At 57.7% G+C, this 24,092-nt stretch overlaps 1 protein-coding gene across 2 annotated transcripts; it reads right to left on the reverse strand.

Moving 5' to 3' along the window:
• Nucleotides 1-260: 260 nt before the first annotated feature.
• Nucleotides 261-23,195, reverse strand: SEMA3F (semaphorin 3F; the record flags this gene model as incomplete). Of its 2 annotated transcripts, XM_084247583.1 has the most annotated exons (18): nt 261-671; nt 1,281-1,414; nt 1,719-1,786; nt 1,997-2,154; nt 2,345-2,386; nt 2,514-2,602; nt 3,141-3,363; nt 4,692-4,836; nt 4,996-5,065; nt 5,191-5,305; nt 5,420-5,559; nt 5,773-5,892; nt 7,141-7,234; nt 8,746-8,838; nt 9,517-9,636; nt 9,747-9,809; nt 9,921-10,081; nt 23,084-23,195. In XM_084247583.1, the coding sequence occupies 18 exons, from the start codon at nt 23,193-23,195 to the stop codon at nt 261-263; spliced, it is 2,358 nt and encodes a 785-aa protein (XP_084103709.1). The 2 variants fall into 2 exon arrangements, with proteins under 2 accessions (XP_084103709.1, XP_084103710.1); XM_084247584.1 differs by lacking the exon at nt 8,746-8,838.
• Between the last annotated feature and the right edge of the window lie 897 nt (nt 23,196-24,092).

The raw sequence follows: 24,092 nt of genomic DNA on the forward strand, positions 1-24,092 counted from the left end.
GTGTGGTCCTGGCCTGGCCCTGCCAACTGACTGGGCCTGGTAGGTTGGCTCTGTTTTCTGCCATCTCTGACCAGCATGGGTCTAAGTTTTGGAAGATGCTGCCGCTGAGGCAGGCTATATACAACCCACCAATAAATACTGTCTTTGCAGGGGCAGGGTGTGTATAGAATATAGATATTTTTATATTTATATATATATATATCTTTTATATTAAAAGGGACAAGGGCTAGGCTGGCCCACTGCAGGGCTGACAGCTGGCCTCATGTGTCTGGTGGGTGGTGGCGGCGGTTCCGGGGCTTTTTCTGGTCCTGGGGTTCAGGAGGCCTGGGTGCCCCTGGTGCCTCCTTGGGACTAGGGGGCACATGGCGCCAGTAACCCTGGCAGTACTGGTGGATGAGGCCCACTTCTGGTTGGGCCAGCAGCTGGGCCAGCTCCTGGTAAGGGGGTGTGGGGGGGCCTGCGCCGGGAGGCGGTGGGGCGCTCACAGCTGGCGGCGGGAAGAGGGCAGCATGGACAGCATCCCGGCCCAGTACATGTAGCTGCACTCGTGTGACGACGTGCTTGAAGTTGTTCTCCGTGGCTGTGCAGGAGTAGAGGCCTCGATCCCCGAGCTGCAGGGCTCGAAGTAGCAAGCCCTGCTCTGTACGCAGGAAGCGGTCCTCGGCACGAATCTGCAGGGGCAGACATGGGGCTCAGGGGCAGCATGACCACTACCGGCCAAGCCAGCTTCCTGATTGGACCATCTGGGGTCACTCCCTGTGGACATTCATTCCCATGTGGAACTTCCATATACCGAGAAAAACCCACATGAAATTGCTACATAGCATCTCAATAAAGCAGCCACACAAGATTATAAGGGGATTCCACACAAGCAGAGAACTTTGGAGCATACCTACAGAATTTCTACTTCATGAGAATGCTCAGCTGGAGCACCCAGAATTTCCATGTAAGGATATTTCCATAAAATGAAGGCTACTCACAGAATTCCCACATACTGGAGCTCGTCCACATTATGCTTCCAATTTAGTATACATGCCTCCAGTGGAGTATGCGTATGCAATTTGCATGTAAAAAGGCACAGTTTCCATATAATATGAAATTCCACAGTTTCCTTCTATAACTAGATTCATTCAAATGATTTCACATAGGGAAGGGAACGTGGAAAGGCTTTCTTAAAATGAGGGCTGCCCCAGTTTGGCTCCTAGACCACATCTCAACCAAGTGGCATTCCCATTACCCAGCGACTCCCATAACCGTGGTGAGGACTGGGAGGCACCTACCTCGCGGCGCCGGTCACTGGGATCTCGCTGGAACAACCATTTAACAGTGGCCTGGGGTGAGCGGGGCTGGCACTCAAGGAAGGCCGCGCTGCCTGCCACGCCATACTGCACGGACTCCACAGCATTCTTGTTGGCTGGGGGACAGGAGAGCGCTGTGTGAAAGCAGCATGGCTTCTGGGCTGACTGTAGGGGGTGCGGGTGGGGTTGGGTGGCAGGAGCGCATACAGACACACACCCATAAAAGCGGAGGCGGGGGTGTCACTGGGCATCTAGTGCTTGAGGGGGTGGTTAGGGACATCCCATCCCCATAACCCCAGACCCCTCATCCCTACAGTCATGTGAGAATGAATCCGTGCAGTGGGGGTCTGGTATGCAGCTCTGTGGGCTGCACAGGGCTCCAATGTATGGCCAACACCCAGAGGTGAGACAGACACTCACCATTGGAGTTGAACCCACGGCACTGCCTGATGGGGTTCCCGTGTCGGACGTCTTGCCGGCGGCTCCGCCTGGGGGAGGACAGCTCCTGAAGGAGTATTCCCAAGGAATCTTGCCCCCCGCCCCCCGCCCACATCCCTGAAAGCCCAAGACTCGAGGGCAAGGATGATCACCCATAGACCCCCCCCCCCCCCCGCCCAGGGTAAAATCCCATCTACCTCCAACCTTCCCAGACTGGGCCCTGGTCTGGGGCTCTAATTCCATGGGCCTGGGGCTCATACCTCTTAGAGGACGCTGTGTAGCGGGAACAGGCCTGGCCGTCCCAAGCACAGTACGGATCCCGGGCGAGGCAGCAGTCGGCGCAGGCGGCCCCGTAGGCCTGGCAGCGGTGCAGACTGAGGTGCGTGACACCTACTGCCGAGGCCACGTACAGTTGTTGCTAGGGACAGGAGTAGGGGCTTGTCAGTTCCTTCCCCACAGCCAGTCCCCATCAGGAGTCAGTTGGGTGGGGTTCCCCTCCCTTCCCTTCCTTGTTCCATGTCTCAGTTTTCCCACCCCGGCACCAAGGGCATGACTCCAAGGAGATGCAAGCTCCAGCCTGACACCCAGCCCGCCTTGCCAAGACTCACCCTCTTGGAAGATATGGTCATCGTCTTAACAGGTGCTGGGTCCTAGAAGAAGACAGGGATTAGTCTGGGACCCTGGGACCTCCTTCCCAGGCTGACCTGAGCTGAGGTCAGGAGCTGGTACTAGGGAGGGCCAAGGTGAAGAGGACAGGACTGGCTGGGACACACCCACCTTGAAGACCTCCACCTCCTCCAGCATGAGCTCCTCCATCTCCTGGTCATTCTTGGGCAACACAATGACCTTCTGCACTGTCCCGCGGTCTGGAACGGGCCGGGCAGGGCCTCAGTGGGGCTGAGGCTGCTGGGGAAGGGGCACTGGCCTCAGCCCCTTCCCCCACCAGGCCCAAACCCCTAAGGGCAGTAGAGCAGGAGCTCTGTGCCAAGGCTGAAGAGTTTCTCCAGAAGGGGAGCACTGGCCGAGGATAAGGGGTGGTGGTCAGGGTCTGCCTGTCCCACCCCAGACCCACAGTGCTGGAGGTATTCCCCTGTGTGGTGCTCACTGTGTGCACACAGAAGCTCCATGGAGGTACCTACAATCTGTCTCCCTTCCCTGCCCATACACCAGTCCTCAGGAGCCCAAGTATTCCCGCTTTTACTGCCCCCCTGGGGTGGGGATCAGAATGGGGTTTCCCACCTCAGTTATCTTAGCAATAGGGAGAAGGCTCCCAAGGATGAGGGTGGCCGAGTGGGCCTTGACAAGCCTGTAGCAACCCCTAGCAGGGTAGGTCCCAGCCCCATGGATCTGTACCCTCCACCCAGTGGGCCCAGCGTGGGAGGGGCTGGGAGCAGCAGTGGGTACCTGTGCCCAGGAAAAGCACCTCATAGCGCCCATCGGCTGCATCCACCTGGTCCACGGCGACAGTGGTGAGGCGGTAGGGAGCGCCAGTGCGGACCACAAGGGGCCGTCGCTGCAGAGGGTACACAGCCTGGTACATAAGTGGGTGGCTGCGCATGAAGTTGATCACTTCGTCAGGATAGTCCTTGGTGGACTTCATGGATGGTGTGAAGGTTCCGCCAGGGCACTGCAGGCGGGTGATAAACATCAGAGTCAGGCCACCCAAACGGGGTTCACTGGCGAGGCCTCTGTTCTGTCTGTCCCCATCACCTCTACCTGCTTCTCTCTATGCAGGCTTCTGCCTACACCCAACCTTCTGTTCCAGCCAAGGCCCCAAGGCCCCACAAGGTCAAACTCCACAGCCACCTCTCTGGCCTCACGTGCCATGATGGGTGGCAGCACTCAGCAGAGCTGACCAATCCCTTTCCTGTCCTCATCCCACCATTGTCTCCTTTCTCTCTGGCTGTTTCCCTGCCCGGCTGGCCAGCAAGCCCTGAATTCCTCTAACACATGAGGCGTGCTCTCTCTCATCCCTGGTGCTGGTCTCTGACTGGGAGTTACCTTCCTAGCCCTGGCAGCCTAACTCCAGCCCATCCTTCCAGCCTCCAAGTTCACCTCTGGGGGGATGCCTTTCCTCTGCTGAGTCTGGCTTCTCCATCCCAGGCCTGGCCTCACAGAGTTGTAACATCCCATGCATGGGATCAGCTCACATCGCCCTCTTGTTTAGACCCAGCAGTTACAGCCCACATCAGACCAAGATGAGTGTGAATCATCTCCTACCACCACAGACTGGGCCCTGGCCCACCCCTGCCTCCTGACTACTGTTCGCCAGCTTTGCTGACCTCTAGCTGCCTCTCTGCTTTTGCTTCAAAAATTCTTTCCTCAAGGGCCTCCCTGGTGGCGCAGCGGTTGAGCCCTGGGCTGCGAAGCTGCCCGCAGCCTCTGCAGCGCCGGTTCGATCCCCGGCCACCGGCGAGGGTCCCACATGGTGCGCAGACCTCTCCTGCCGCCCACTGCTCCCCTCAGCAGTGTACTTCGTCCATCTGCCTGCTCTGCTCCCCGCTCTGGCTCTGGTGAATTCTCTCACCCTCCTGCGCTTCTGACTGTACCTAGTGCTTGTATAAATAAATAAATAAATCTTTAAAAAAAAAAAAAAAATTCTTTCCTCAAACTTTAAGTTTCCAAACACCCCCAGAAGGCATCCCATGGAGCAGCCCGCCATCCCCAGTCCACCAGCCTTGCTTCAGGATCCTGGCTGAGTTCCTTCACAGCCTGACCTTGCGTGTAAATAGTGGGCTGTATTTTTCTTTAAACTTTTTTTTAATTCCGCTTTATTTCAAGCCTACCCACAGATGTGCTCCCGACAAATAACAACTCAGCTTTATTAAGGAGATATGGGGGGTTTATATATGCATCTGGTCCACCTCCCCCACCTGACTCCATGATGGTGGGGCCCACAGATGCAAAGAGCTAACATAGAGAGGAAGTGGATAGGCCAATGAGTGGGGTTCTCACCGTGCCTGGCCTTGGGTAGGGCATCTTTCCTGAGAAGGGCATCCACTGGTAGTTGGGGCCCTCCTTGTGGGCGAAGGGCCCATTGAAGACCATGCGAATATCAGCCATGGAGTAGACACACACGGCAGAGCCTCGGAACACGGAGCTACAAGCAGGGCGGATGTGTGGTGGGTAGCGCAAATTCCCAGGCCCCCTTCCCAGACTGCCCTCACCCGGCAACTTGCCACCAGGCTGGGCTCCTCTACAAGGCAGAGACCCCCAACCCAGAAATATGCTGCCATTGCTGGCCCAGCTCCAGTCTTACCCCGAGGAGGTAAAGACAGCATAAATGACTGGGTTCCTCACATCCTGGGTCTGCTGGACAAACACATCCTCTGGGAATAGAGGGAAAAGGTGCTGGGAGGGTATCTTAGCCAGGAGCCCAGGGTCCTGCCCACCCAGACAGCTTCTGTCCCTTCCAAGGTAGCCCCAGTACCCCCTCTGTCTGCTGGGCACTCACGGAGCTCATCGAAGTGGGTCTCAATGCCATCCTCGCCGGGCACCGAGCAGACCAACCTTGCCTTCAAGAATGTGCTCCACTTGTTGACCAGGCAGCAGTGGCCGCCGTCATCGTTCTGAGGGGCAGGGAGCAGGGACTGGGTCAGAGAGGCCAGCTGACCCCCGAGGCCCTGCCAGAGCAGGGCTGACAGGTGTGGAGAGGAGGGCACAGCCACCAGCCCAGCGCGTACCAGGCAGATGCGCCCGATGCGGGCGTACACGGCGGGGCTCTGCTGCGCCTCTGCCGATCGCTCGCGAAAGAAGAAGTAGAGCTTGTCGTCATTGCGCTCAGCGCTGTCAGGAATGAGCTCCGCGTGGATGAAGGAAGGGTCTGCAGGGGCAGAGGTCAGCTGGCGCGCCCTCCTCCCACAATGCCTCTTTTCTGGACAGCATCACTGGCCATGCACAGAAACACCAACTCTGCCCCAGACAGGCACCCTCCCCCACCCAGCCAGCTGCAGGCGGGAGTGCCCCGCGAGTGCTTCTTTATCTCCTCGCCTTGTCCCAGACATGCTGCCCACCAGCGGGCTTGGGCTGCGCTCACCATTGAGCCACCGGGAGTTGTACTGGTCTGTGCGCATGGCTGTCTGTTTCCCCAGGGTGCGGAAGATGGCGGCGTCGGTGCCCATGAAGTCGATGTATACTCCGGCATAGAGCTCCTCGTCTGTGGGGAGCCAGCGGGTAGGTCAGGGCACCAGGGTACCCAGTGACCTCCAGAGCAAGGTCGTATTGCTCCCTAGCCTCCCAGGGCATGAGTCCATCACCAGTGGGTGCTGGTGTTGACGGCCTGGCTGCAGGATTGAGATGAGCAGCATGGTAGCTCTGATGAGCAGCAAGGGCCAATCTCTGTGGTGGGGACACTCCCACCACGGCTGATGGCAGCCACTAACCTCAGGCACAGGTGGCGTGGGGAGGAGCTGCCACACCAGCGTGCAGCATTTCCACTCCAAGAGGCAAGTCACCTCAAGAGCACAGATGATAAGAAAATATAATAAAATAACTAGGAACTAATGAGTTTTGAGTATTTATTACGTTTATTTTTAAAGTAATTTACTTAATTGAAAGTGCATGTAGTTTACTTTTTAATAATAGCTGTGTTTAACAGCTGGATCACAAAACACCTGAACATTTTAACAGAAAGTTGAATAATTACGCTGGCTCCAGGCCACTCCATTTCTTTCCTCTTAGAGTTCCCCAGGGCAGGCCCTGCTTCCCCCACCAGGGCCCCAGTCTGGGCTCTGCCATCAGGCTAGGATCTTCTTGCTGGCCAGGAGGGGGAGGATAATGCCAGGACTCTACCCTGGGGGCCTTTCCCAGGCTGGGAGGTGGCACAGCAGCTGCCACGAGTAGACAAGGTTGGGCAGCCAGAAAACAGGCAGGGGCCAGGGATAGTGGTGGGCCCACACGACTTGCTGGTGGGAGCAGTAGCTGCTCCTGGGGCCCCAGGCAGTACCCCTTCTCAGAGAAGATCCCCCCAACTCCCTCTGACACTAGGCTAGGCCAGAAACAAACCCCCTCTGATGTTTCTTTGTGGGGTCTCTCCAGCCTCTCAGACAAGCCAAGGACATGCCATGGGACACCCCCAACCCCTTAGAATGCCCCCAATAGTTTCAGCTTATCTTCTCTTCCAGACAATCTGTGGCTGGGACAGTTCTGCCTTTGCAGGGTCCACCCCAGATTACAGGGTAGGATTTAGTCCCCTGAGCACCCCCAGCCCAGGGGTTGGATGGAGGCTCACACTACCCTGTCTCTATGCCTGGACTCACATGGTGCCAGTTTGTCTCCCCTACAAGGTGGGGCCCCACTGGGGGTTTAGGGACGACGTGTCCACAGTGTGTACCCGGGGTAAGTGTTGTTGCCACCCCTTCCCATCCTCGAGGCAGAGGCCACACGGGGCAGGGGGGGCACTCACTGATGAGGGCCGAGGCTGTGTCCAGCTTGGGGTCATACGGACACTTGCCCTTCCCTGACTCCAGTCTCTCAGGTTCCAGGTAGAAGATGTAGTCCTGTAGGGCAGAGGGGGACTCAGCACCATCCAAGCTGGTCCCACAGCCAGGAACCTGGGCAGGCATCAGGCTCCCAGGGTGAGAGCGAGCCCCTGGGGAAACCCTGAAGCCACTCCACCATTCCCCAGGGCTCCTTGGGTTTTAACTGTAGCGAGGTCACCCAGGACAGGGCCATGCCGTGGGCTCCAAGGGAGGTGCTTCCTGGTCCCAGGTCTTGGAGGGCTCTGCTTTGGGAGTCACGAGAGGGGGATGGGCAGGTTCAGGTGCTACAGTCCTCCATGCCAACCACCTCAGAAAGACTCTGGTCAGGGTCCCCTTGGGCCACAGAGACACAACTCACTGAGCTGTTTCTGCCTGTCCTGGGCCAAAAAGGGGCTGCCAACCAGAGGACAGTGGCCAAGGGCCTGAGCTCCAACCCCTGTCCCCAGGCTTTATGCCCTACCTGTGGTCCTTAGGCCTGACTAATAGTCCGTGGCCTTCTCCCTGTCCCTCAGCAGAGCCCCCAGCTCCACATGTCTCCCCAGGGTGGCAGGAGTTGAGAAGTCCACTTTAGACCACATGGTATTCACAAAGCCCCCTCTGCCTCCCAACCCAGCCCAGGAGATGCTAGGAGGAAGGAAGCTGAAGGTTCTGGGACCAGGATGAGCTCACGGGAAGGGGGGTAAAGGAGAGAGGCAAAGAGGTAGGAAGGAGGTGGCAGCAGGTGGCAGGGATGGTGATGGAAAGATATACACAGGCCCGCTTTCAGTAACACTCTGCACACGACTCCCTGCACACACAGTACCGCACACATCGCTGCAGCACACGGAACCCACTGCTCACCCTGGGCACACACACGCAGAGCCTGGGCAGTCCCGCTTCTCAGCACTGCCTGCCAGACACACAAGCTCAAGTAACCACTTTCTCTGTCATTCACCGGCAGCCCCTGCCCCTGGGCCCGCCCCTGCCCAGCCCCAGCACCCCCAGACCAGACCCCAGGTCATGGCTAGTGGACAGACAGCTGTGCCCTTCCACCCCAGGGGAAGACAGTTCCACATGCGTGAGTGTGAAGGACATTGTTCACTGAAGGTCCAGGGCAGGCCCAGGGCATGGGCACCCAAGAGTATGTGTCAGACTGTACATACATGCCATGCTCCCACCCTGGGTGAGAAGCAAGATGTGGGTGTGAATGCATAATGGGTGCCCACGTGTACCAGCTGTGCTCAGATGTGTCTATACAAATGGGTTCTGAGGGTGAGGCACAGCTGGCCCCAGTGCTCTGTCTTCCCCACCTGGTGGCTTCATGATTTCTTGCCTTCAGGGGTCACACTGAGGCTGACTTGGCTTCAGCTGAGAATACCTTCAGAGCCTGAGGGCACTGCAGAGGAAGGGGTGGGATGGGGGCACAGAGATAGAGGAGAGACACTGGGGAGCTTGGCCTGGGGTGCAGGTCCTGGCTGGAAGGCCAGGCCCAGGGTGAATTTAGTTCACAGGTGGTACTGCTGGCATGGGCCTGGAGGGATGAGGCCCACCTGCCGTGGGACTGTGGGCGTCGGGCGGAGGGCACCATCCGTGGCTCTGCTGCCTCGGCCTCTGACCACTTGCATCTGGGTCCAGGGTGTGGCCTGAGAAGATGAGGAACAGGGATTAGAGCCAGGGGTGGCAGGGGCTGGGGGAGCGGGCTCGGGCTGCCAGCTTCTCACACCACACATGCCAGGAACACACTCGAGCGCACAGATGCACGTGCGTGTGCACACATCCACAGCTTGGCACACGTCTGCACACACATGTCCCATAGGCCCAAATCACTCTCATACATGCCCTACAACGTCACACCAGCTCACACACATGCCTACATGGAGATGGAAAAGGGCAGAAGCGAACAAGGCAGGGCAGAGCTGGGGAAGGAGCAGCTCTCCCCCAGGCCGCGTGGCGGAAGCTGACCCAGCATTCAACCTCCTGATGCTTAGGCCCCTCGGGCCCTCTAGCTCGGCTGCGGGGGCGTGGGCCACAGGCATGGCCAGGATGGTTGCTACAATGTGGAGTGAGCACTTACTACGTGCCTGGCACAGTGCTAAGAGCTTGGGGAGCATTAGCTCACTGCCTCCTCCTTACACCGACCTGTGAGAAAGGCAGCCATTAGCCCCATTTTCGGGGGGGGGAAAGCCGAGGCTCTGAGGGGTGAAAGAAGTTACTCACCCATGGCCACAGGGCTGGGGCTCAAGCCCACGTTCCCATCAGAACCCTGCAATGCGGCTACCGAGGGGGCTGGGGGCAGCACGGGGCCAGGACTGGGGACTCACCTGGGCACGGCGGCCGCGGTTTACATAGGTGCACACGGGGTTGTAGGCGCCGGTCCCACACACGTACAGGTGTGTTCGGTTCCAGGGCTGGATGAGTCTGACGAAGTTCCCACATTCACCCTGGGGCCAGAGGGAAAGCCGTGGAGGTGCCTAGATGCCCTCCTCTCCCCATTGCCTCCCTGGGGTCACCTACTCCCCCCAACCCCACCTGTGGCCCGCACTGCACTCACATTGCCATCCTTGCCTGAGAGCACGCACTCTTCAATGCGCTGCGGGGAGGCTGCCCAGTGGATCTGCCAGAGATGAGAGTCGGAGGGTGCCATGGGCTGGAAAGGCCCCCAGCTCTGGGGTCCCGTGCCCCGCAGCCCCCCACCCTACATCCCTACATGTAGACAGGCCCTTACAATGAGGGGCTCGCGGTTGATGTCATGCAGGTCCAGGGACAGCACATAGTCCTTGCTGCCCACGTACATGCGGTCGTGGTCCTCGTCCTTGAGCAGGATTCGGTAGTCGGTTGTGTTGAGCAGGAAGTTGAAGAAGTGGGCCGTGCCTGTGGCCTTGAGCTCTGTGGGTGGGGAGCAGGGCAGCAATCAGGACCCTGGAGAATATCCAGCCACAGCCTACCACATGTCTCACGGGCCCAAATCACTCTCATACGTGCCCTCATACATGTCATCTCAAGCCCCCCAGGTCCCCACCCAGACTTTCTTAGTTTCCTCTCCAGTTCCTGAATTGTTGGGAGGAGAAAGTGGGACAGGTGGGCAAGCCAGGAAAGGGGGCCACACCCAAACCTCTGATTCACCAGCAGCCCCAGCCAGTCTCTGGGTCCCAATGAAAGGCCAGTGGGTGCGAGCCAGGCTGAGGGATGGCATCAAAGAGTCTTTGCTCATATGGGGGTAAATACTCCCACGCTCAGGGTGGGGCTGGCTTCCCACAAGGACCTAAAAGGGTTAATGAGCAGGGGGGTGTGGAGGCAGGTGCATCCAGGACAGCCTGTAGACGCTGGCACAGAGCCCAGATGCCCTTTCCTCACCCCAGTTACCCACCAGACAGACCAGAGCTGGCACACAGCAGGGTCCCACCTCATCTGAAGTGGGTTAGCCAGCACACCAGAAAGTCCTGTTACCCAATACACCCTGGGCTCCCACAGGCTCACAGGGCTGTAACTAGTGGAATATTCAGGCCACTTTGCACCCACCAGGCACATTTTCCCCAGGAAGGAGGCCCTCCCCCTAGTACGGCAGCATCCGGGGCTGGGCTGGGTCCAGCTCAGTCCTCAGTCTCTCTTCTGTTGTGAGTCTGGCAGCCCCAGCCCTCCCATCCCCAAGTCCTCTTTCCTGGGACTGAAGCGCAGGTGGGAATTGGCAACTGACAGGCCAAAGACAGACACAGGACTCCAGGAAACTTGGAAACCTTTGTCTGGGAAGGGGAGAGCCAAGGGGTCCCTTTGGCAAGCCCCTCCTCCATCCACCCCAGCTATTCTTAGCTCAGCAGGAGGGAAGACTGTAATGAGGGTGGCGAATATTCACGGGAGACTTGAGATGGCAGCACATAGACGAGCACATGCGTGTTCACACATGGCCCAGGTATGCACACGAGCCCACACGTGTCCCCCATCAGACAAGGTATTCACCACGGTGGGCGGGGGGCAAGCACACCCTGTCTCCCCACGCTGCAGCTGGGCACCCATTTCACAGGTGGGGCAATCAAGAAGAAGGCCTGGAGAACAGCTGGGGTGTGAGGCTCCAGACACTGGTGGGACCAGCAGATGGTCATGTCCCACCAGTCAGGGTCGCCCTGCACTAGGCGGCTATCCTGGTCAACCCTGAGCCCCGTTATGAACTGGGGAACCTGGGGTGGTGCTGGATAGGTGTGTCCAGATGTGCTGTCCAAGGTAGGCTGGGAGCTGAGGGACTCCTACAGCAGACCCAGAGACCTTGCTAAAGACCTAGAAGGTAAGCAAATGCCTTGCTTGCCCAGTCTTCACTATGTGGCGACAAGAGAATGCAGGTGATGACCTTGTCCAACCACTGGGACGGAGGGACGCCGAGGGATCAAAGGGCCGATTCCTGCCAGGCTACGGCCTCTCCCGCCTGTCCGGCGGCACTTCTGAAGTCCTGGGCAGGGCAGCCTGGACACCTGTCCTGCACCTGTTGTTGGGCCACTCGGAGTCCCCCGCCTGGCCACCCAGCCCTAGTGACAACAGGAAAGTAAACACTCACCCACCCCCCAGGGCCAGGAAGCGGCCAGAGAGGAAGTGGGGCTGCCAGCCGAGCCCCCCCAGACTGGGACAGCCCGCCAGCGGTTATTTATACCCTGGCTGGGGGTATGGGGGCATGGCCTTGGTTGTGCCTTTATCCGTCCTGCTGGCCCAGGGTAAGGGGCATTTAGGGGACACTGGAGGGGAGGGGGGAAGCTGCAAACACCTAACTCCCAGAAACCCAACCAGGCATAATCTCTACTTGCCCCTCACCCCCCCACCCCCACCATTCCTACCCAGCCTTGGCCTCTATAATCTGAACTCCCTTGCTCTGCCGTGGCCCTCCAAGTCCCCGCCCTGGGGTCAAAGCCCCAACACTGCGGGCTCCAGCCCCCTCTGTGAAAGGCAGGGAGAGCCCATTCAGCACATGAGGAAACTGACACCTCCACGTGGAGCAGATGAGCTGATCTCACATCCTGCCCCTCAGCTCTCTGAGTCCCCAGCCGGTCTGCCCCTGGGTGGAGGTGGGACTGGAAGGAGCTTCCCATTCAGTCTTTAAGCACATGTTATATACAAAGCCTTGCACCCCAAACATCGATTCACAGATGAAGCACAGAGAAGGGAAGTGATGTGCTAGAGTGCAGGGGTGGTGGGAAGGATTCCCGCCCAGGTCCTTGGTTTTCTGAGCAGAAGGAAGGGGAGGCCCAGGGCTGGAAGGTGACTCGCCCTCCAGCGACAGGGCATGTGACTCAGGACCCTCGGGACTACCCCAGTGGCCACGGGAAATGGCGTCAATGGCTCTGTTGTCACAGGACATGATGTTTCGGTCCCTGTGGGAACCGTGGTGTGGGAGGAGAGTCCCCATGAGGCTGTGCGGGGCATGGCGGGGTGAGACCACCGATCAGCAGTCTGGCTCTGGCCTGGCTCTGTGACCCCAGCTGGGGCATTCTGGCTCTCTGAGCCTTATTTTCCCACCTCGTGGGGCTCCTAGTACTAACATTCGAAGTGGTCCCAGCTCTGCTCTGACCTCCTCGGCCCTCACTCACCCCTCCCTCATGGGCTGCCTGTGACTTGGGAGTAGGGGGGAGAGTGAGGAAGGGTCTCAAGCCCTCTGTCCAGGGGAGCAGGTTCACCATCTCCGAGAGACATCCACCCCTCGGTCCCATCCCTGCTGCCCTGCTTCCTAGTGCTGGGATGGGGAGCAGAGAGGGCAAGGGGGCAGGAAGGGGCTTCCTGTATGACTCAATACAACCGTCCCCTAACTCCATCCTGTCTGCCCCCTCTACCAGCCCACAGGAGCAGAGCTAAACCCAGAATCACCCATTCAAACCGGACCTGCATAAGGGGAAATAGGTGGAGAAGGGAAGGAATTTTCCCAGGTCCCGGAGCGGGCTGGGAGCGGGGTTCCGGCCTTGTTGACATCCAGCTGGAGCGTTTGTCTCACGGCACCAAATTGCAGGAAAGGATTCAAACAAGGGTCCCCACAAAAGCCTTGCTCCCCAGCTCCAGACAGAAAGACTGAGGCCCAGGGAGAAACAGTACACCACAGGTCATAAGTTGACGATTGAAACTGGTGTCCTGGCCCCCCTCCCTAACCTATCACAGGGCAAAGGAACTGGGGGCCTGCATTCCTCCAAGAAGCCTGGGCCAGGGCAGAGGGCAGTTAAGCAGCACTGGGTCTCCCGCTGACACCTGCAGTGGCAGCAGGGCTAGATACAATTGGCCCACAGACCCCTGGGGAGCAGGGACTATGGCAAGGGGGGCTGGGGCCTGAGGAGCCATTAGTGGGAGGAGGGTGCCATGGATCCAGCCTGACCATATCCTCAGACCAGGTGCCACCTGCCTCCCTTGTCCAGCTCTAACAGCAGGAGCCTGACCCCTCTCCATCTCCATGACAATACTGAGGGCGAGGCTGGGATTCAATCTAGGGTTCTGTGGGTGTCAGGACACAGAAGCTTTGACCTTGTGGTATGACAGGGTGATGGCTCCTGGGAAGGGCTCCCCACCCCATACCCTCACCCAGGCTGGGCACAGGTTGGGTGTGGCGACATCCGGGAAGGCTTTTCCCGTCATTGGGAAGGAAGAGCCTTTTCTGGCATCAGACACCTCATTTCCGCAGTCGTTCCTAGCCTCTCGCACTCCCCCAAGGCCGTTAGACACTCAGGGTCTTGGCTCAGAATGACCTGGCAAAGGTCCAGAGGCAGGAGCACTCTCAGTGCAGAGGGGCTTAGTCTTGGGAGTCTCCTTCTCCTGCTCCCTGGGAAGAAGCAGTGACGCCGTACTTTAAAGGAGTTGGTAGTCAAGGACAGCCCTGAGGAGGCGTGCCCCTGCTGCCCGTCTCTAGGACACCAAGTCTGTTGTCAGCAAGGCAGGGGCTGCTACAAAAAGTGGGGGGTCTTGGAGTAGAGGTGAGTACCCGCCCCCTTGGTTACAACCCCACAAAGCAGCAGGCTCTGACTGACAGCGTCACCTCCCCTAGCCATGCGTGGGTGTGGAGCCATGATAGACAGGTCCCTACAGCCCAGCCCTGACCTCTGACCTCAAGTGGGCTGGTGCGGCCCTAATCCCTGAGCTAAAGAGAAATGAGACTGGGAGTGAGGTGGGGGTGCTGGCCAGGCTCTTTGTCAGAAAGACAGAGTTTCTGCCCTTCTGAGGGAAGCTAAGGCAGACAAGGATGTGGTAGGAGTGGCAGGGTGCAGACAATCCCTACTGGACACCCCCATGGGCTCAAGGGAGGGGTCCTAACCTCTTTATTACTCCCCCAAAGCTGCAGAGCCCTAGAGGAAGGTCCAGGGGCTGGGCTGGCCCCTTGGCTGTTGGCCTAATCCTCTTTTAATGAGCGGCCAGCCGGAAGGCCTCCGTCCCTGGCCACAGCCCTGCAACCCTGGGAGTCCCAGCCAGGCTGAGCTGGGGGCAGGGCAGCCCCAATGGCTTTGCAAGCACCTTTCCCTCTGTTCAGCATACCCACTTCATACCCCAATGCCCGGACCACAACACTGGCCAGGTCAAACCAGAGCCCCAGCCTCTGCCAGGGATATACCAGGGTGACACCTGCCCAGAGTTCTCAGGGACCCTCTCTGGAGCATCTGACATTGTTCAGGTTCAGGTCCCACACACAGCTGAGCTGACACTGCTAATGCAGGGGTTGGCTCTCCTGGTTCATCCCCCCACCACTGTGATGAGAAACCCTGGAAGCTAAATCCAAGAGCTTGCCTTGGCTGGCTTAAGCTACCTACCCTCTGGGGGGTAGGGTGCAGGCTTCTTTGGCCTCAAACCCCTTAATATCTGTCCCCTCCAATCACATCCCTGGGCCAAGTTCTCCAGATCAAGACCCAGAGGCCTCCCCCAGAGCCATCCACACTCTCCCCCCTTCCCTCCCAGGCAGGTGAGCTAGGTCGTGCCAACAAAACCAATTACAGCCGCTCTCACCCAATTAGCAACTAATTATGGCCTCGTAGTCCATTCAACATAATTAACATGTAAATGACTCGGAGTGTTTATATTCAATAACTGCTCTGATTGAATTTAATTTAAATGTCTTAACTGGGGACCCAGTTACCGTATTTCACCACCTAGAGCTGCCACTTCCTGGGAATGTCAGCTCCTCTAGGGGAGAGGGTCCCAAGACCAGAGTGGAGGGTGGAGGGGCAGGCGCTGCGACCCTGGCCCCGTCGTGGGGAGGGCAGGGGTGGTTGCCATTCCTGCATCCCTGACACGCCCATCCCAGGGGTGTGGGAAGACTGTGAGGTCAGAAGGGCCACCAATGGGACCCCCAAGATGGGAAATCCTCTAGAACAAGGGGCCCCCTCCTCAAGGGCTACTGTAAACATCCCAGCTGTTCAGTAAACACCCAGCTGGAGCCAGAGCTGGAGCCGCCCAGCTGGGCTAAAGCTCTGCAGTGGGCTACCCTCCCATTTCAGGGGTTGAGGGCTGGGGGCTGGGGTCTGGGGCCCACAGGCCCAGGCAGGCTGTTCCCACGCCCGTTCCGCCCCAGTGCCCACCTGCTCCGCCCAGGAAAAGACAGGCTGGGGGCACAGCTCATCCCTGACCCGGGAAAAGCCAGGAGGGAAGGAGCTGTGGGGTCAGTCCCTGGCATAAACACCAGCCCGGAGCCAGAGCTCTGTACCTCCTCACCTCCACCCTCAAGATGTCCAGTGACTTTTGACCATTTAGTCCTAGCAGGTGCGGGACTTTCCAGTGTTTCCACTGACCCCTGCCCAGCCCCTGCTTGGAAGTACACAGTACAGTGGAGAGAGCTGACCTGGAGGGGCAGGATGGCCCGTGTGAATGGGGTGGGAGGAGATGGCCTGGACCCAGCAAGGAGCTCGCATAGGAAAGTGCCCCAAGAAGTGTGAAGGGAGTAGGCAGAGAGGTTAGTCCTGAGGGGGAGGTGGCATAGATCTATTTCTCAGGTGGCGAGTGTGAAATGGCCATTCAGGGCCTCCAGTTCCACAGGCCCAGGGGTCCACCCCTCCTCCCACATTCCAGACCTGGCCCGGAAACCCCTCACTCCTTCCTCCACCACCTCCTCCTCCCCCCGTGACTGCAAAAGACAACAAACTCTCCACGGCTCATTTACTCCTATAAATCACCCAGACGGACAGGCCAGGATGGGACCAGGCCAGGATGGGACCGACAGTCTGGTGGGTGTCGAGACCCTCCCCCTACCCTGGGTCCAGTCCCTGTCTCTGTCATTCTAGGACTCCTGGGGTCCCTGCAGCTCCTTCACATGACCCTCCCAGAGATTCCCAGGATGTCCCAGACAGTCTGAACCCCTTCCCCAACATTTGGGTGCAGAAACTGAGGCACAACTCAGAAAGATGTGTTATCAGGGTCACTCTAAGGGGATGGATGCAGTGAGGCTTCGTCAGGAGCCTGGGCAGGACTCAGCCAGTGTCGGCCCAGGAAGGCAGCAAGGACTCCACGCAGGCTGGTGTTGAGCCAAAGAAAACGGGTGCAGGTAGCCCTGGGCAGAGGCCCCCTGGAGTGCCACCCACTTGAGCATGAGTGCTGCAAAAGCCCACGAAGCCCCCACATTCTGGCTGCTGCTGTGCCAACTGCTGTAGATGACCCACAGATCAAGTGTGCCAGCTGACCAGCTGGAACATGGGCAGCGCACTCTTCCTTGGAAGACATCAGCAACGAGCCACACGCAGGAAGAAACCTCAGAGGAAAGAGCATGTCTCAGGAGGAAGCAAGGAGGGGTCAAGGTGGTGACGGGGGAGGGGTGGAGGCAAAGGGAGACCAGGGGAGGAAGGAAGGAAGGAGAGTGGGGGCAGGGGGGCTGAGGTCTCACGCCCCTAATGTTTCCTGGTCCTGTTGCTTTGGGACTCTCCCTGCCCTGCAAAGAAGTACCAGACAACCACTGCCTGCCGCAGCCTCAGGAAGATGGCCACCAATTAGTCTAGTTGAGGCCTCCCTCCCCCACAGACTGGCCTCCTGGATCCTAGGCCAGCAGCCCAAGCCCCATTCTTTGCTGGGTCAAGATCAGTGGTCAGGTCTGGAGCCCAGCAGGTCTCCACCCTCTCCCTGAGGCTGCTCAGCAGCCTGGGGTGAGGGGTGGAGGGGTGTTGTAGGTCTGCCAAGCTCAAGCACCCACGTGAGCCGGGCTTTGGATTCAGACTGGAGCCTTCTGGCATCCAGGCCTCTGGCAAGGGCCCTCTTGCTATTTCTAAGAAAAAATGCAGCAGCAATATTCTCTGCTTCTCCAAAGCTCCAAGGGCTCCCTTGAGGCAGGGCTCAGATTCCCAGGACAGGAACAGGCCAGGCCCAGCAAACACACTCTCAGCCATCATGGAGATGTCTGAGTGAGCAACCCAGGTGTGGGCATAGCTGGAACAATGTTCAAGGAAGGGCCACTGCAGCTGACCAGGGGCTCCAGCCAGACTGGGAAGCTCATCTGGGGTTGGAGGACTAACCCCAAGGCATCTCCTCCCCAAATGCATCTCTGTCATCGGATATTCCCCACGTATGTATTCGGCACCTCTGCGATGAGAAAAAAAGCTTAAAACCACAAGGAGAAAATGCAAACTACATCGGAGCACCAAGAGCAAGACTCTGGCTAATATCTTGCTCTTTCCTTCACACCGTCACTTCTGCTCCTGCTCTTCCTTCTCCCTCATACAGGGGAGGCCTCCTTCCCCTGTATGAGATGCAGCTTCCTCCACGAAGTGTGCCTGGATGTCTAGGGTGGAATTCTCCTAACTCCTCTCCTTCCCAAGACTCAGGGGCCCTCCTGCAGCCCTTGCCAAGCCCTGTCTCCCTCACCAAAAGTTAAGAAAACTGAAGGGGGGGGTGAGGCTGTGTGGGACTCCTAGGGATAGGCTTCCTTGGGATGGAATCACCTCTCTGCCCCTATCTGGGCCCCCCCCCCCATCTGTGTAGCTCCTAGTTACTAGACTTCCTTCCCTGGGGCTGTAGTCACAAAGTCAATCCTCTCGGCAACACAAAGAGGTCAGTACTGCTTCATAGACAAGGCAGCAAGCAGGAACATAAAGGGATGGAAGGTCTACCACGGTCAGGATGCAAGCAGAGCTGCCTGAGCCCTCAGGATGTCGCTTCCAGGGCCAGTGGCATCCCCAACAGCATGGGGCTTGGAAGGCTATGCCGCTTGTCTGGGGCTGCACAGTGACAAGGGGTTTGTCTGCCTGGGGGCAGAGCCTCTCAACCACCGCTACTGACTCTGCTCCTACCAAGTTCAAGTACTCCAAGTGCCCTGGGGGAGGAGCTAGAGGTCTCTCAGGATTCTGGGGCCAGAAGCCCCTGGCACTAACGACACTCTCCCCCACACCCTTAGGGGCCCAAGGGTCAGCGAGGGTCAGTGCCAGCAAGCGCACGCACAGGTGCAGGCAGCCAGGAGCCCCCTCTGAGGCTGCTGCCTCCCAAGCCACAGGGTGAAAGATGCCTTTATGGGCCAGGATGAGGTTTTTATCTTGGCGGTTTCTCTTTAAATTCTTTACGATTATGAAGCAGCGGGGGCTGCCAAGGAACATGATTTACTCCTTGAGCATGCACCAGCTCCTGCTCAGTGCCAAGGGAGGCTGGAGCCAGGGAGGGAGGGGCGGGCATTGTGCCAAGGAACCAGAGACAAGGCCTGTGCAACGGAGGCCCAGTCAGTGGTGGTCCCATCCGAAGCTTGGCTGGACCTAGAACCAGAGCTGAGGACCTAGACCCTGGCCTCGATGACTCCGGCTGGGCCCTCAGGCAGGTTCTTGGCAAGCAAAAGGACCTGTCCTACTTTCTTCAAGGGCCAGTTCCCGGTCAGCTGAGGGATGGACAGCCAGCCAACCCCCAGGACCTCCCAACTCCCAAAGTGGCCACATCCAAGGCCCCTCTCAGAAATGAGGTAGCTTCATTTCCAGGAAAACTGAGATTCCAAATGCAGGGATCTAGGCTGAAGTTCGTGGTTTGAGTCTTCCTTCCTCCTTCATCCTGGCTCACCCTGAAATACCCACCGTCTCCAGTTTGCTAGCTCCAAATCCCTCCGTAGCTGTCACAGCCACCTGACCCCTGCCCAGCTCCCTGGTGTCATGCCTGGCTGCCTCACCCTGCCTTCCCTCCTCCCCTGCAATCTGAAGCTCCAAGCCTCCCTTGGCTGTCCAACGAGTCTGTGGGGGGAAAGGGTGGGTCTTCAAGTTCCCCAGTCCTACCTCCACCCCTGTGCAGTCAAGTCTGGGGGTAGGGCAATGCTCCATCAAAGCTAACTAAAGCACTTCCACCCCAACCCACACTCACCCCCTCTCAGGAGAAGTAAACAGGCCGTGACCCCTCCTAACCTCAATCTTGTCATTTCCTAAGAGACCCAGTGACTTTGGTTTTGTGATGCCAAATGTAAATCATATAAGTGGTGGCACTATTTTGAGTCATTAGCCCCAGAGACTCAGAGGCTGGGCTGAGGAGGGTGGCGGGCAGTGACCAGCACCTACACACTCATCTTCTACCTATACAATATTCGTCCCCACCGAGCATTCCAGATTTGCCCTGACAGACAGGATCCGAACCCCAGGGCTACTCTGGACATGGGCGACCTTTCCTCTCTTGCTCAGTGGAGGGGCTGGGGGCTGGAAGATTAGATTTACAGGAAATAACCAAACCCCATCGCTGCTGCTTCAGTGAGCAGAGAGCTTAAGATCCCCCCCAGGGGAACCCCAGCCTTTTCCTTGGGAAATGAGGCTGGAAAGGCTGGGGCTGGCACGGCAAGATCCTAGAAGCCTGTCCCTAGCTCCTGGGAGAAGGCTATGCCTGCATCTCCACGCAGCTCTCACTCTTAGTCCTGGGACAGGCAGCTTCCGAGTGATTTGGGAAGCCTCTGGGTCTCATGCCTCACTGCAAACCCAGGGAGACCCCCTCCTAGGTTCTAGAGTTATCACCATTCGGTTATCATCATAGGCACTGTCTATTATTTTCACTCTTCCTGCCATCTTCTGGTTTGGTGATCTTCTCTCCATCTCCCTGCCCCTGCCTCAGTTTCCCCAGCAGCACAGCCACCTCGTGTCATCACAGGACCCCTTTCCCCCACCCTATCTCTTGGCCCCAAGTCCTGGTCAGAGCCAGTGCAGGCAGCAGTGTATATTGTGGGGGTGGCTTCCTGGGAAAAAGTAAACATTCCCTCAGAACAAAAGACCTGGCAAGGCCCTCCACACCTCCCTACCATAGTCAGAGGTGGTGCCCCAGGGCTTGGGCCAGCTCAGACCGGGGGAAGGGAGGCTTTCCCTCCCAGACTTGACTACAGTTGAGGGGACTCCAGGCCCAGGAAAGGAGGGGTGGAGGAAAGAGGACCCAGGCTCTCTAGTCCAAGAACCCACAAGCTTTCAAGAGCTAGGAACTAAAGAATACTTTGCCTGTTCCTGGAAATCTTCCTCACTTGACTCCTTACTTCTGCCTGACCTTGGCTGTGCTGCTGATGGAGACTCAAGGCAGGGGCACAGGAGCCCCCACTCTGACTGAACTCTGGCACTTTCTCCCTTACCCTGTGTTGGCTTTAGGCCTGGCTGGGGTGCCCAGGCGGATGGGCAGGCAATAAGCCCAAGCCTGGCCCAGTTCCTGCCTTTGTTCCTTATCTGTTCTAGGCAGTGTGGCCCCTCATGCCAGTCCCTCTGGCCCAACCAGGCTGGAATGAGCACCTCCCAAATAAAGCAGGACCAGGGCAGGAGACCCTGAGGCCTGGTGTGCCAGGTGCGACATCCACCTCAGGCACAGAGGAAGAAACCATAACATGCAGCCAGAGTGACCACTAGTACTGGGAGTAACGCCCCCTGGGCCTTCGTGTGTGCCCAGGAGCAGCCCTCTCTCCCAGTCTCTGGACTGCCTGCAGGTCTCTAGTATCTGCAGGTGGTGCTCTGCATTCTCACTGAGGGCCACTTCATATACCTGATCTGGCTGAGCCCACCCAGCTTGGGGGACACACAGGGCTGGTGCATAATAAGTGCCAGGCTTCCAGGGGGACACTGACCAGTTGGGTGCTCATTGTCTTTTCAGCCAAGTTGACTATGAGTACCACATCTTATTCACTGCAGAGTCCCCAGTACTCAGCACGGGACCTGGCACATAGTAGGTTCTCAAGTATCTTCTAAACTGAAGCGACATCAAAGTGTTAAACAAGGACATGAGATCAAGTGAGGAGCAGGAAAGGTCACTCAGGGCAGGGCAACCTGCTCACGCAAAGGCACAGAGGCCAGGGGATGGGGTGGCCCCAGGCATCCTGCAGCCCCACCCAGACTGCCACAGCAGTCAGCACTGCAGGCTGGCTGCCAGGAGCTGGGCTTTTCGTCACTGCGGGTGTCGGCTTCAGAGCTAATTGAGAGGGAATCGACCTGACTAATGTGGGTGTCGGCATCGACAAGGCCAGGACACCAGGGTTCTATTTCTGGCAGCTCTGCCTCCTACCTGACCTTGGTTCTGCCCTTGCCTGAGCCTCGGTTTCTCTCTCTGGAAAACAGGAACGAAAGTCTTTGCCCCTTTGCCCCTGGAGTTCTGCAAAGGTTTAGAAGAATCAAACAGAGGACCTTCTTATGTCTGGGCCTTCCTGCTTCCCCTCATGGGTCTCCAGGGTGATGACAAAAATACCCAGAGTGGATGTCTGGGCTCCGTGTCCCAAGGGTGTGGGGGAAGGGAAGGCTCTACTCCCACTGCTGGCACCTTGGGCTTAGAAGGGGGTGAGAGTGGGGATCGGGCCCATTCAAGATCTATTGATCTACTCTGAGCCATTCCGCCAGGGAAGGGTGGAGGTTGCAGAATAAATATGTCACCTTCCTAGACCTAGGAGAGGAGCTGTACTTTTACAACTCAAACCTATCAACCCTCCTGCCCATTTCTGGATTGACATGGGAACATGGTTCGTTGTGGGCTGGGCTGTAATCAAGCCTAAGGAAGGAAAGGTCAGCCCAGCCTTTCACCCCCACATGTGTATTCGGAAATCTGGCCAGTCAGGGCTAAGTTGGCCCCACCCAGGGCAGGGAGTTGGACAAAGTGACATCTGGCCAGAGGAGGGCCAAGGCTGCAAACTCAGCCATGTCCCTAGGTGTCCCAGGCCCCAGCATGGACACTGCTCCTTCCCTTGGGCTGAGTCGACTCCTCTGATCACAAACACCTCCAAGGAAGTGGCTAGCAAATGAGCCACCTATATTCTCGAGTAAATGTGTGTGTGTTCACCTGCCCAGTGGGTTAGGTGCAGAGGTGATGGAACTAGGGGACCAGCTTCTCACTCTGCAAACCCCAACTCATCATTAAAACCTTCCAATGACTTCCAAAAAAGAGAGCTCATTGGGGATCTCAGGAGTTCAGACCTCTTATAATAGCACACGCTCTCTCTGAACTCAGGGGACCTGCCCTCAAGTCACAGCCAAGAGAGCCTTCCCCCGTTCCTTAAGGAACCCCAGAAGGTTCCTTAAGCACTTACATAGGTCCTGCTCCTCCAATTTCCTGAGGTCTCAACATCTGCCCCATTGTCCCACCTCCCCAGGGACCATCCAGGACCAGATGCAAAACATTGGCAAGGAAGGGGCTCCACAAATATGTTTGGAATGACTGACAACTCCATATCCCCAATTATCTACCGCACACAGAGAGACACTCTGCAGACCTTAGGCCACCCAACCTAAGACCCCACATTCTGTCTAGAAGGTGTCCAGACTCAAGGCCCTTCCCCAGAATGTTTAAGTGGTCCAGTCTCCAGCCTTTCTCAGCAAGTCCCCACCTCCTCTATGGCCCTGCTCCCACCCCCTAGGATGACTCATATGGCCATACAATTTGTCCTTTTTCCCCCTGACATCTTCTCTCTCTCTTGTGCAACAGAGGATGACGTGAGGTGAACAGAGGATGACGTGCAGTGAACAGAGGATGGTGCTGGGGAACAAAGCAACCTCTTACCTTTGAAAGAGAGCCGGACGCGGGGCGTAGCCAGGAGGTGGTCCTGGGTGGGGGTAGCTGGCCAGGCCCCAGTCAGTAGGGAAGCCCAGAGGAGAAGACCAGCGAAAGGCATTGTGGGAGGGGCCTAGGGCCCAGGAAACTGGCTCGGCTGTCTGGACACCTGGGAGGGGGAACCAAGATTAGAATGTGTGTGGCAAGGCAGGGGCATCATCTTCCCAACATTTCCCTTGCATAATTCTGCCCAAGGTATCTCAGTTTCCCTATCTGGACTAAAGGAATGATGGGTATCTCCTTGCTCACACCCTCAGCCTCAGGACGTGAATGCCCCAGTGGACAAACCTCACATACTTTCTTGGCCCTGCCTTTGTCTGGGGAGATGTAACCAACAGCCTGGAGAACAAGGAACCAGGTGCAGCCTAGGGTCACCAGAGTTGTCAGGAGTCACTGGAGATGCACTGCTCCCACAGCTCCTGAATTCCATTCACAGGCCCAGCTGAAGCAGGTGGTCCCAGAGCCGCTCTAGTTCCTCACAGGTTCACGTCCAGGCACCCACCTCTAACCCTAGCGAGGTAAACTATTGAGCACCCCAGGCACCCACCTCTAGCAAGGTAAACTATTCCTTTCCCTCCCACCTCAAAAAACAGGGGAAGAAGTGATCCAACCCTGCCTGCTTTGGCCAAATCTCTCCTTCCAGAACAGGGAAATCTAAACCTGACTATTGGGATGGAGGGCAGGGGAGAGAGTGAGGGGGGTGAATGGGATACACCTAGCCAGCCCACAGTGGACAAGAGACAGCCCCAGCCAGAAAAGGAGCAGCAGAGAATAGCACAGACTACTTTTACTGAAATCACAGCAGGAGGGATCCAGGTAAGACATACTGAAGGACTTCCTGCCAGGAAAAGTCAGAGCTCTGCCTCTAGAGGACTAAGAAGGGGTGCAAGGAAGGCCAGTGGGCCTGCGCGGGTCTCAATGCCCCCTCAGTGTCCCCTGCACAACTCTCACACCCCCA

The sequence above is a fragment of the Talpa europaea genome, assembly GCF_964194135.1.
Source record: "Talpa europaea genome assembly, chromosome: 11".
In the NCBI taxonomy this organism is placed as follows: Eukaryota; Metazoa; Chordata; class Mammalia; order Eulipotyphla; family Talpidae; genus Talpa; species Talpa europaea.